This window comes from Camelus ferus, chromosome 7, assembly GCF_009834535.1.
Source record: "Camelus ferus isolate YT-003-E chromosome 7, BCGSAC_Cfer_1.0, whole genome shotgun sequence".
NCBI lineage: Eukaryota > Metazoa > Chordata > Mammalia > Artiodactyla > Camelidae > Camelus > Camelus ferus.
This window is the reverse complement of record NC_045702.1, coordinates 83651891-83665539: the sequence shown is the minus strand read 5'-3', so window position 1 is coordinate 83665539 and position 13649 is coordinate 83651891. Positions and strand designations below refer to the sequence as shown.

Below are 13649 nucleotides of genomic sequence, written 5' to 3'. Positions count from 1 at the left end.
TAAACCTTGAGGGAGGAGAGAAAAATATTTGCCCTGTTTGGAAAGGGAGACAATAGATTGTTAAATATGCAAGTGAGGAAAAAGGAAAAAAAAAAAGTAAATATCCACGTGTACTTTAAACATGGAAACAGTGACTGAAAACAGGCAGCGCCAGAGGAAGCAGATACTATAATTATACCCCTTTCACAGATAAGGAAACAGAGGGTCACTGTAAATCACGGCCCCAAGTTTCCCCAGGTGGCAGTGGTAGACGTGACTCAAATCCGGTGTGACCAGAGCTCATTCCAGAGTGGAGAATGGGCTGGAGGCAGGGAGACAACCCCAAGGGTCCTGAACCAGGCCGGGGAAATGACCGTGTCCCGAAAACCAGGCCCCTTAGTGTCCGATTGAGCCAAGGGGCTCTCAAACATTTCCATCTTGTATCTGCAGACCCAGCCCGTGCTGGGGCTTGACTGGTCGTAGCTAAGGTCAGAGGGCCAACTTTAGGATGAACAGTAAGATGGATCAACCTGAAATTTTTATATCATTGTTGGAACATCCGCATCACCTCCAGGGTCTACAACTTTTGGAAGTTTTGCCTAAAGTACTGTTTGCCGAAAGGACTTCTTTAAAAATACCAAAACCCAGGAAACTGAGTGTGCTGCTGAACGAACAATGGTCATGTTTTCCACAGCAAATTAGAGGCTGTAAGATTTCAAGCAGGCTGCAAAAATACAGTCCCAGCTTCCCATTCACAGGATGGCCCTTGGCCACTGGGCTCCCTGGGCTGGTGGATCTTGCTCTAGGACAGAGGGTCCTAGCTGCAGGTTGTGTAAAATCACCTACTAGGGCGCCGCTGGCATAAAAAGAAAAAAAGAAAGAAAGAAAAAAAAAAAAAAAACAGAACAGAAAGTATTGCAGTACAGTGCGTTTAAGAAGAGTATTGTTTCATCATATCTGTTTCAGTTATATGTACAGGTGAACCAGGCCACAGTGGAAAATGTGTTTCCTTCTGGGGCTTACAGTTTAAAAACCTATTGCCTGGTTCATAAACACCTTTCTGTTCCCTCCTGCATTTACCAAGAATCAATCCTATTTCTTCCCAGATCCGCTTATGGAAGTCATAACTATTTTAAGCATGTAATTCAGTTGGTAATTATGTAAAATCTATTATGAATTAAGTGTGAAAAGGGTTGTTTCTATGAAAAGTAGGTTTAGGAAGAGTAGACTAACACAAATTCTCTTATAAGAAATGAGTTGCCGCCAATTATTTGAGAAATGGGAAGCAAAACTACAATGAGGTGTCACCTCACGCTGGTCAGAATGGCCATCATTAAAAAGTCTGCAAATGATAAATGTTGGAGAGGCTGTGGTAAAAAAGGAACACTCCTACACTGTTGGTAGGAATGTGAATTGGTGCAGCCACTATAGAGAACAGTATGGAGGTTCCTTAAAAATCTAACATAGAGTTACCATATGATCCAGCAATCTCACTCCTAGGCATATATCCTGAGAAAATTCTAATTCAAAAAGATACATGCACCCCAATGTTCATAGCAGCACTGTTTACAATAGCCAAGACATGGAAGCAACCTAACTGTCCACTGATAGATGATTGGATAAAGAAATTATACACACACATATATATACAATGGAATACTACTCAGTCATAAAAAGGAATGAAATAATGTCATTGGCAGCAATATGGATGGATCTAGAGATGATCATACTAAGTGAAGTTAAGTCAGACAAAGACAAATATCCTCTTATATGTGGAATCTAAAAAAAGTGACACAAAGGATCTTATTTACAAAACAGAAAGAGACTCAGATATAGAAAACAAATTCATGGTTACCAGGAGGGGAAGTCGGGAGGGAGGGATAAATTGGGAGTTTGGGATTGGCAGATACCAACTAATACGTACAGAATAGATAAACAACAAGGTCCTACTGTATAGCACAAGGAACTATAGTCAATGACTTGTAGTAACCTGCAATGAAAAAGAATATGAAAAAAGTGTGTGTGTATATATTCATATATATACATATATACATGTATATATATATATACATATATACATATATATATATATATATATAATATATAAAATAAAACTGAATCACTATGCTGTACACCAGAAACTAACACAATACTGTAAATCAACCACACTTCAATAAAAAATAAATGAGTTAAAAGATCTGGTAGAAGGTAGTTAGATTGATTCCACATTATGAAAGACAACCCAGACACCAAGGAGATATGGCCTTAAAACAAAACAGTAGCCCAATCTAAGTCTTTTTTAAGGAAAAATAATATGTTTAAGATATATATGTGTCAGAATTATTTTTAACCAATACTTTTCAGTTCATTGCCTTCAAGCCTGACTGCCAGGAGAGACTTCTGCTGTATAAATGGGCCCAAAATCGCCCCTCTGCAAACAGACATCTGATTGAAAGGTTGACCAACATGCACAAGAAGTAAATGAATAAAAAGTATGTCTTTACCTACATATTCAGGAATGATTCCCAGCTTTTGTTTTGGAAAACTGCCTGATAATTAATGTAATGATGAATTCAAAAGCCTAATTTTTTTTCAGCAGTATCTTTCTTTGCTTTTTTTTTTTTTAATTTTGGGGGGAGGTAATTAGATTTATTTACTTATTTACTTCATTTATTCTTTTTTTAATGGAGGTACTGGGGATTGAACCCAGGACCTCGTGCGTGCTAAGCACGTGCTCTACCACTGAGCTATACCCTCCCCCCAGCAGTATCTTTCTTACACTGAGCATTTTGAAGTGAGCCAAATGCAGCCGACCCTCAGTATCCATGGGGGATTGGTACCAGGACACCCTCGGATACCCAAATCTGCAGGATGCTTAAGTCCTTCATATAAAATGGTGCAGCATCTGCATATAACATTTGAACATCCTCCCATATACTTTAACTCATCTCTAGACTACTTATAGTTACCTAATATAATGTATATGCTATGTAAATAGTTGCCAGTGTACGGCAAATTCAAGTTTTGCTTTTTGAAACTTTCTGGAATTTTTGTCTGCCAATATTTTTTTTTTCTGGGGGTGTTAATTAGGTCTATTTATTTATTTTTAGAGGAGGTACTGGGGATTGAACCCAGTAAGCATGCACTCTACCACTTGAGCTATACACATCTTCCACCAATATTTTTGCTCCACAGTTGGTTGAGTCTGTGAATGCAGAACCCAGGGATGCAGAGGACCAACTGTACTATCGATGCATGTTAGAATGTATGTTCTTGGAATTTTAAATACTTACTACAGGCAAAAGGAATGTGTGATGACGGTGAATCCTCTCTGTCCGTGGCCCTTCACCTCTCCACCTTGAAGCGCCCACTGGGAAGCATTTCCCTCCATCCTCCCAAGAGTATTCTGGGAAAATACAAGCACAAAGATACACTTAATTCTGCTTTTTACAAAAACTGCAGCATATGCTATATTGCGTTCTACTGCTCTTTGCTTTTTTTCATCTAGAAGTCTAGCTGAGGCTATTTTGGAAACGCACCACTTTGTTCTTTTAACAGCTGTATCTTGTCTCATTATGTCAGTGATTTTTAGCCAGAAGGCACTTCAGAAATGTGTCAGCCTCTGACAGTGGACAGGGGTGATGCTGGACATCTTGTAATGCATGAGAATGCCCCATTGACTTCCAAACGTCTGTCCAGATGTTCATATACGTGAAGAACTCACTTATAATTATCTAAATCTAAACTCTATTTTACATATTAACGCAGAGGGTTCGGTTTTGGTTGTTGACATTTGTAATTATCCCTGGCACTTCCCAGGCCTCCAGCTGCTGTGTAATAGAAGGGAAGCATCAACTTCTTTGCTGAGAACTTTGTCGATGGTTGTTCATTTCTGAAATTCACATCACGTTGCCCATGATATTGAAGACACCGAAAATGTACCTGTGTGCAGTTAATGGGGTGCACTCTGACCCCCTCACTGTGTCCTGTGAGTGATCGTGTGGACCTAAGCATTTAGACTGAAACACGTTACTTCATTAACAATGATTTCCTTTCTTTTCTCCTTTATTGTTAGACATTACTGATTTTTTAATATATTTGTAAGAAAGTTACATCTGTGAGTCAGGAATAGTAAAAGAATATTGTTACAACATTGTAAAATGACTATAACTCAATAAAAAATGTAAAAAAAAAGAATATTGTTATCTAAGGGGACACTGGATCTGAAAGGCTACTATAAATTAATGTTACTGCAATTTATTTAAATAGTCCTCTATGATGGATAGACAGAATTTCTAGTTTTTCAATGGTATTTATTGGCTTTAGTTCCATAAAATTGCATTCGTTCAGAGCCATTGATTCATACAAAGGAAGGAAAACTTAAACACGGACTAGAACTAGGCATTTCAGAATTCAAGGTCATAAAGATGACAATCGTATTTCCTCATGCATTTAAAAAGTAATCCTGCCATTAACACAGCTGTACTAATTTTCAATACTACTATGCTGACCCAAGCCCCAATCCCTCACATTGGACGATGCAGCCACCTCCAGCCAGAGTCCAACCTGCCCCACAGTCTACCCTCAATGTTGTAGACTGATCATTTAAAATGTAAGGCAAATACTGTTTCTTCTCTGCTCAAAGATCTGTAATAAACAAGATTATACTGTATAGCACAGGGAAATACATACAAGCTCTTACGGTAGCTCACAGTGAAAAAGAATGTGACAATGAATACATGTCCATGTATAACTGAAAAATCGTGCTCTACACTGGAAATTGACACATTGTAAACTGACTATAACTCAGTAAAAAAAAAGTTTTTAATCTGCAGATATATAGACCTTATTTGGATCCAAATTAAAATAAACCATTGGGGGAAAAAACCCACTTACCAGACAGGTGAAAAAATTTTAAAGTGGAGAGTTAATATTATTACGGCATCATTTTCGATAGTGGTATTTTGGTTATGTTGAAAATGCAAATTCGTATCTTTGAGACTAACTATAAAATAAAATATTTGTGGATATGTCTGGAATTTGCTTCAAAACAGTTCAGTTGAAGAACAGGAAACTGACTGGGGAGGGGGAAAGAAACATGATTGGGTGCAAGACAGTAAAAATATAAAAGCAATTTTTTTTCAAGTACCTGTTTTGCAAGAGCCAAGTAGAACAGTTAATGAAAAAGTGAGTACCAACTGGAAAATTACCAATGAAAAACTGAGTTTGTAAAAGAAAGCATATGTGTATCTGGGTTAAAACAGTGAGTTGTATGCTTTTACCTATTTTTTTTTTCTCTCCCAAAACTCAGTTAAAATAATGCAATAATGTGACAAGGAAAGGCTCAAAGGCTGCTTGGAATCATGTCAGAGACAGGTCAGCTTAGAGGGGCTTGTACTAGGCAAATTTGGGATGATTTGAGCACCCAAAATGAGCACAATTGCTTGCTAACACGAACAAAAACCCATGAGTCCCTTAAGTGGTCAAGATCCTCTCACACCATCAGGTCAGGTGTCTGCTGGGACGACCGACTAGAAGCCCGACAGGGCCAGCTAGATGGAGTACACTGCAGTTCAGGGGTATTTTAGCTCACCGCCTCCATCAACCATCCCGACAGGTTTCCCTCAGCCTATACAGCTAAAACCTGTCACCACATACAGATTTTAAAGGAAACCAAGTTTATGAAGGTACAGGCCATATTGGGACCAGAGGTTATGGCTCAGGCTGATCAGGTGTGCATTACGCAGAGACCGCAAATACTCAAATGACCACGAGGCCCTCTGGTTAAGGCAGAGCCATACGCCCTCTGCAGGGACACTGCACAGTACCAGGTCTGCCTTTCTTTACCACTCAATCTTGTACTCTGCACCTACATTCTCAAACTGATGACATATCCCAAGAACATGGTCCAAAGACCCTCCTGTAGAGACTAAAGCTTGATGTATTTCCTTCAAGGACTGCCACCACAGAATAGGTTCAAATTAAACTCTTAAAATTAGCCATGATTTCCAATTTGCTACAGGAATTTTGATAGGATACCCCTGAACATAACACCAAAGTGAGAATTTTCCACTCTTCAAGAGGTACTAGCCCAAACCGGTCAACCTTGTAGTTCTAGCTTTTTCCCCTGCAGCTGTTTACATCTTCAATATTCATTCCGCTCTGTTTGCTTTGGGAAAAACTCAATCAGCAGCATTTAATTTCTAGGTCAAAGAAAAATAAAAACAACTCAAAACTTAGCCAATACTGCTTTCCTACGTAACCTGCTGTTGCTTAAAGTGAAACCTACGTCAATACCCTAACCCAAACAAGGACAGACAATTTTTGTTTAGTTTTTATTTCATAATCATAAACTTAACTTTGCAATCCAGCTAAACTTGGAGGGGGGTAAGGAAAATATGGAACCCCGAAAACTGCAGTGAGAGCACAAAGATTATATAGGATATTTCGAGCAGGTGGGGGTGAAGGGATGCTCTCCTGAGCTACAGAAGGAATGGTCTGGTGGTTAAGATAAAACACAAGTCAAATTTATTATATTTGTCCACAGTCAGCAATGGTGATCTTCTTGCTGGTCTTGCCATTCCTGGACCCAAAGCGCTCCATGGCTTCCACAACATTCATGCCTTCCTTCACCTTGCCGAAGACCACATGCTTGCCATCCAACCTGGCAACAGAGTAATCGTTACTACCTGTGACCAGAGATAAATAAGCAATGCGCACCACGCGTTAACATAACAAGTGCTCCACAAATCAATATAGCACACGCCCAAGAGAACACCAGAAGGCTGGTTTATCCAGCCTTTAGCACTAGCTAATGGTGACTAGTTAATCTACGACAGTACCACAGACTAAAGCCAGCCCCAAAGAGGTGGTGTAAGGGTTTTTCAATCACCATTAAGAACCCTAACTTTAGAATGGACCCCTAGAAGAGAGCCAACAAATCACATGCTAACTAGACAAAAGTAACATTCTTAAAACCACTCAGCTAGGTGTTATTTTGCTATTACAGTATCTTGCTTTTGATACTAAATTGGTAGTTATTCTTGCCCTTCCTCTAAGAACTGGAAATACCAGGGAAAGGCCGCCCTTTCTACGTTCCCCTCTTACCACTCAGTCTTGGCAGTGCAGATGAAAAACTGGGAACCGTTTGTATTGGGGCCAGCATTTGCCATGGACAAGATGCCAGGACCTGTATGCTTCAGGATGAAATTCTCATCATCGAATTTCTCCCCATAGATGGACTTGCCACCAGTGCCGTTGTGGCGTGTGAAGTCACCACCCTGTGAACATTATAGAGAAACCTGTCACTTGGCAACCCAACTGGAAAAACACACCAAGTCTGCAGGGTTTCAACTTTAATAACTCAAATTTAAACTAACAAGAAGGGTTAAGTGGAACCAAAATGACAGGTCTTATATGCACACCCGACAATATTCTGGCTCAATCCCAAACCAAGAGAACCGAAGTCAGTAAGTTTCATACCTGGCACATAAATCCTGGAATTATTCTGTGAAAGCAGGAACCTTTATAACCAAATCCTTTCTCCCCAGTGCTCAGAGCACGAAAGTTTTCTGTTAAAATAAAGTATATATGAATATGGACACAATAGGTAAAATCAGAACACCTTTGTTAAACAAACAAACAAAAAACTAACCTGCTGTCTTTGGAACCTTGTCTGCGAACAGCTGTAAGAGAAAATGACAGTTAATTAGCAACATCTGCTTACATATTTTGTTGCTTAGTACTCTTCCCTTTAGGGGCTTCTGAATCATAAGTTCATTTTCTCACTAGAAGAGAATGCTGCTTCAGTAATTACTTTGAATCCCAAATAAGAACTGCTCCTGACAGCCTTAAGCTCCTGTGGGGTTCAGTTAGGCAACATGAGACCCAAAGACATGCCAAAAATCCAGAACCAGCAATGACTCAAATAGTGTGAGGCTTCTAAAAACTGACTTAAGAGTTTTATGAGTATCACACCTACTTCTAAACAGATATATGACTTCTCAAATGTACATCACCTCCCCCAACTTTCAGCCTGAACCTAAGGACAAGATTATCGGGAACAGCAAGTACTCCTGCCTGACCAGGGGGCAAATAGCTGTAATTTTAGTCACTGGTAATGAAAATGCTACTACCTCCAATCTGTTAACATAGCTTTATGGATTGGATGAGCAGTCACTTCTTGGTTTCCAGGTCCCTTACCTAGTAGTGGGGTAAAAAAATAAAGATTGGTTTCTAGTACAACTGCTTTGAACCTTTCCTGCATACATAAAACATTTTGACTAAAAAGCTTAAATACCATAGAAAAAAACACAAGCCCTTTCACAAAGACAGCTTTCTTTTAAGTATTTTATCAACTATTCCAGACATCTGTGACCAAATCGTCTGTTCAAATCCCTGGATGTTTCTTAGGAAGATCTTGTTATTTAGCTGCTTTTCGGGAGGTAACACATACGGTCTCTCACGGTTTAATGTTTCTCAAACCTTTGCACTCCTTTCAAGTCGCTACATTTCCTCTTTAGATCTTCACTAAAGTGAAAAGCTCTTACTGGCAGTTCCACCTCCATTCTCACCAAGGGACATGCCAGAGCTCCTATCTCATTCCATTAAGCCCTCTGGCTAACCTGAGACAAGGTACAAAGCACTAGGCTCGGCCAAGTTTCCACGTGGGCCCTTATCAATTATTAGCTCTGACTACAAGCTAAGAGTGGGGCATGGGTTGAATTGGCTGTAGTATTTCCCCCAACAAGGGTTTAGATGTCTACTATGTGCCTCCAACGTGGACAGAGTAACAAGACAGGAAACCCCGCTGCCCTCATGATCTGCATGGGAGGGGGGAGAGTATCTATTCTTGGAATAAGATCCTAAAGCCTAATCACTGGTAGCTTTTTGCGAAGTAGTTGAAGAGGATAAAACCACTTAGGGCTACACCCCAACCCACCATGCTGTTAAGCAATCGCATTGACTGTTTTAGGAGCACACCAAGTTTTTCAGCTATCCCGCTATCATCACAAACTGATCAGTAAGTACTCATGCCCAGAACGGTTAAAAAGCCACCTCGATCGGGCAAGGCCTGCCGCGTTGCCAGTCCTGACTAGCCCATTCTGTGCGGGGACGCCGGGAGGGGCCGGGGCGCCTCCCACCCGCCGTCACCGCAGCGGAAGGCGGGCCTCGGCGCTAGAGGAGGGCAGGCCGCCTGCACATTTCCGCTCGGGTGGGGGCGGGGAGGGGTGCCTACGGCCTATTTCTACACAAATCTCACGATTTTCAAACGTCTAGGGAAACTCTCCCGCCCGTCGTCCCTGTACCCTTCTAACACAACCCTAACCTAGCGGGCGGTTCTCCCGAGTCAGGAAAGCGCTGGCTACCACCACCCGCCCTGGCGCGCCTCGGGGCGGGAAAGGCAGCGGTCAGGTGCGGCTGCAGCGTCGGCGCGAAGAGGGAGACTGCCGAGCCCTCGAGGGCGGCCCTGGGAGGGTGGCGGCAGCCTGGGACCGGCGCCCGCCTTCCGTTTGGGGCGTTGCCGATCCTCGGGGTCCCGCGGTCCGTGCGGCGGCCAACGGCTCGCGGCCCGAGCACGTGCGCGCCCGGAAGGGCGCGGCCGCCCCTCCCCCGCCCACCCCGCCTTTGTCTGCCGGCCGCCCCCGGCCTCCCAAAATGGCCCCTCGTCAGGAAATGGCGCCGCGCCGCCCGCGTTCCTCAAGCGGGACGCCCGCACCCAGCCCCTCGGCCGCCTCCCCAGCTCGGACCCACCCGGCGCGCCACCGCCCGCCCCAACCTCAAAGGAGACGCGGCCCAAGGGCTCGCCGTCTACAGCGATGTCGAAGAACACGGTGGGGTTGACCATGGCTGGGCACTGCGGGATTATCCGGGGCGGCGGCGGCGGCGGCGGCGTCTGCAAGGCAGCACTAGCCCCTCCGCCCGCCTCTTTTATAGCCTGTCAAGGCCACGCCTACGGCCGGTCGCGCGCCTCAGCTCTGGCCAATCGTGGCTACTGATTAGTCGGAGTGATGGTGTGACTGGCCTATGGGTGGAGATGGTGCCGGAGAGGCGGGACAGAAGACGCGCGTGCGTGCTGGCGGATGCAGGAAGGTTCCCGCCCGCGGGCTCCGACTCCGCTCTGCGGCGTGGGCTTGGGCGCTGGCGAGGGAATGGGGACCGGGACCCGGCATGAAGCCTGCCTGTGGGCCAAATGGGCCTGTGGGAGCTCGAGGGAGTCCAAGGGGGACGCACCCGCCTGGCCCTGCGCCCAGAACGTCTCCCCATTGCTCAGAGGGGGCAACTGAGGCTATCGCAGGCCTCAAGGTCGCGCGGCCCGCCAAGGTCGCTCGGGGTCCAGAGCCCGCGCCGCTCTGGGAGGCCAGGTGGCCTTGGGCATCACCGTTGTCTCACTGCAGATGAGGATGAGGCTCAGCCGTCGCCCTCCCCCCGCCCCAAGTCTGAGAGGTTATGAAATGCTTCCAAAATGCCCTACTTTCCGAAAATATCTTGCACACTCTGCTTGAATTTTCTCCAGGAGTAAGACATGAGAACAAGAGCCTACCAGACTCTTACCTATAAAGACACATTGCGCACTAATGCGTTCTTTTTAAGTCTTTTAAAATCTCTGCCCACCACCTCCACTCCCTCTTTCAAAGGCAAAATTGAGCTCTGATCTGGGCGAAAGACAAAGCAACAATTTAAAAGTGAACTCCCTTAGGCAAAGATATTAATAATACTTTTATTACTAGTACTAAAAGCACTTCCTTGATTCTGGTCTTCTGTTCAGAAAACCTCAAAAAGAGAGTTTATATATCCTCTGACATTGAGTTGCAATATTCAGAATGTTATTTAATATCTCTAAAATTCAATTTCTTCATCTGCAAAACCAAGATGGGTTTGTGAGAAGGAAATGAGAATTATGATAGATGAAACCCAGTGTCTGGCATCTTGCCATGGTTATTAATAATGGCTTCATGAACCTACACGTGCTGGGAATTTAGAGTGTAGTTTTGTTCTCACAGCCACTCCATAATCCCCACTTACAGATGTGGAAAGTAAGCATCGTGGGTGGTAAATAGCTTGCTCAGCGTAACCAGCTTTTGAGTGTTAGCAAAGCCAGAACTGGAAACTACATTTTTTCGCTCATTCCACAAGACCTGGTGCTCTGTGACCTTGAGGAGGCTGCATGTCCTCATCTGACACTGGAAAAAGGACCCGAGGCCCTCAGACATAAACTCCCTCAACTTGTCTCTCCTCCACTCTGCAGTTAGGAACCCCTCCTAAGAAGGAAATGAATGCATAATAAAAGCATCACTTATATATGTGGAATCTTAAAAAAAAAAAAAAAGGGCAAACGAACTTATTTATAAAACAGAAACAGACTAACAGACATAGAAAACAGACTATGGTTACCTAGTGGGGGAAGGTGGGAAGGGATAAATTGGGAGTTTGAGATTTGCAGATACTAACTACTATATATAAAACAGATAAACAACAAGTTTTTACTGTAGAGCACAAGGAACTATTTTCAATATCTTGTAGTAGCCTATAATGAAAAAGAATATAAAAAATATATATCTTTATATATGTCTGACTGAAATACTATGTTGTGCACCAGAAATTGACACAATATTGTAAACTGACTACACTTCAATTAAAAATAATTTTTTAAAAAATCATTTAAGACTTCCCTCACATTATTGTTTCAAGTCCTGCTTTCTCTTCACCAGCAACATTGTCACAACTAGGTCTTCTCAATTCACACAGGGGTATCTTATGCACAGTCAAGAAAATAAACGTGCATGTGTTTTGTTTGTTAAAGGGGGAGCCAGTGTTGTGGGGAGCCTTTATTAGCATTATCTGTTGAACTGGACTTCCTCACTGAGTATAACTGCAGCAGGCGCAGAACCTCAGGAATGTGGGGCTGTCCATGCCTTATTTGGATAATTCAGACCAAAAGCAAATTCACCAGTGCCCTGATCTGGCTAGCTGAAGGTGTTCTATACCAGCAAGCACAACTCTGTAACTTTGTTCATGTAGCATATTATAAACACATCCTTATCTCCAGAATGTCTGTATGCAAGAGAGAATATGACAGGAAAAAAAAAATCAGGTTATTCAAAATGATAAAAACAGATCACTTCGGAAGAGGGTAACTTGTCTCATGTGTGCCTTTTGCCCACCTAGATTTTTCTGAGACTTCTCCGCCCAGGAACCCAGCTTTCCCCAAGCCACATGTCCCCTGACCCTGCGTCAGCCACCACCTCCTGCTCCTGCGGCTTCCTTGATGGACTGGACTTTTCTCTCCCATTTCTCCAGCTCTGACATTTCCCCTTGAACTCTTTCACAGACTTCTCCTTTCAGAGTTACATGGGGTTTGGCTCTTGTTTTGGTCAACCTCATCCATTCTAGGTGGCTCAGATTCTCAGGTGACTTCTATGCGTGGGTTTTTTTTTTTTTTTTTTAATTTAATGACTTTTTTTGAGGGGGTGAGTAATTAGATTTACTTATTTATTTATTTTTAATGGAGGTGCTGGGGACTGAACCCAGGACCTCGAGCATGCTAAGCAAGTGCTCTACCACTGAGCTATAACCCCCTCTACCCAGTCAGGTAACTTCTAAACCAAACTCTAGCCCCAAGCTCACTCCAGAGCTCCAGACTGGTCCTGCCTGCCTGCTGGGTCTCTCCTCACGAATGAACGCCTCAGCCAGAGCTCTGCCACCACCCCCCCCCCAATCCCCTGGCCGCCTCTCCCTCCCCGCTTCCCCACTATAACAACTCCTGCTTGGCCTTTCCAAGCACCCTCCTAACTGGTTACCCAGTCCCCAGTTTTTCTTGGTACTTCCAGAATGGTCATTCTCAACATCGCCTGATTTTGCATCTCTCCCATGCTGTGACCTCCTGGTTATCCACAGTACCGCACCCAACAGCAGCCCCTTCGCAGTCTGGTCCCAGCTCGCCTCCAGTCTCCTGGCTGGCATATCTTCTGCCAAATTGAATTTCTCATTACCACCCCCACCCTGCACTTCCAGGACTCATCTTTGGCCTTGGCCTGTGCAGTGGCCTCCCCCTTCTCCACCAGCAAAGCTCAATCCTGTGGTCCCCATGGGAAGTCTTCCTTGGCTGTCCTAGAGACACTGGGTCCAGTTTGCAGAGGACACCCTGCCATATCAAAACTCAGGAAAAGTGTGTTGAATGGATGCATAAATGAGGTTAATGTGCATGTGCATGATGAAAGGGCCAACAAAATCCTGGCCTTGGAGTGTGTCTCCCCAGTGGGGGTTGTTAATTAATTCACACATGCTGCCCAGACCAGGTGACTCTGCACCCATTTGGCCCCTCACATGACTGTCCAGGTGATCTGGACGCTCACTTCAGCCCTGCCACACCATCTAGACGTCTCAGAGGATACCTGCAGGCACCCTCACTTCCTTCCCCAACCCATCCTCTCTCCTGTCCACCGACTATCCAGGCCCATCCTGCAAGTGGCCTGGCCCACCCCCCGAACCCCCACCCATTTCAGCGTCTCCTCCTCCTGCAGCTCTTCGGACAGCCTGGATCCTCCCCAACCACCAGTCCCCAAAGCACACATCCTTGTCCCCCTTCTCTTCACTTACTTACGAGAGTAGTCTACACTGCTGTGTCCTGCCGGGTCACTCCCTCCTCCACACATTCAGTTAGACTCCTG

General features: G+C 44.2%; 1 protein-coding gene and 1 non-coding gene across 3 annotated transcripts; both read right to left on the bottom strand.

Moving 5' to 3' along the window:
• Positions 1–2664: 2664 nt before the first annotated feature.
• TRNAA-AGC lies at positions 2665–2736 on the bottom strand. The gene has a single exon. It is a non-coding gene; the product is annotated as a tRNA-Ala (tRNA).
• Positions 2737–4275: 1539 nt separating this feature from the next.
• PPIA (peptidylprolyl isomerase A) lies at positions 4276–9917 on the bottom strand. Of its 2 annotated transcripts, XM_032484337.1 has the most exons (6): positions 9758–9905; positions 8115–8181; positions 7634–7664; positions 7462–7550; positions 7087–7259; positions 4276–6643 (listed from the first exon to the last, which is right to left on the bottom strand). In XM_032484337.1, the coding sequence occupies exons 4-6, from the start codon at positions 7468–7470 to the stop codon at positions 6511–6513; spliced, it is 315 nt and encodes a 104-aa protein (XP_032340228.1). In that variant the 5' UTR covers positions 7471–7550; positions 7634–7664; positions 8115–8181; positions 9758–9905; the 3' UTR covers positions 4276–6510. The 2 variants fall into 2 exon arrangements, with proteins under 2 accessions (XP_032340228.1, XP_032340226.1); XM_032484335.1 differs by lacking the exon at positions 8115–8181 and having other exon boundaries at positions 9758–9917.
• Between the last annotated feature and the right edge of the window lie 3732 nt (positions 9918–13649).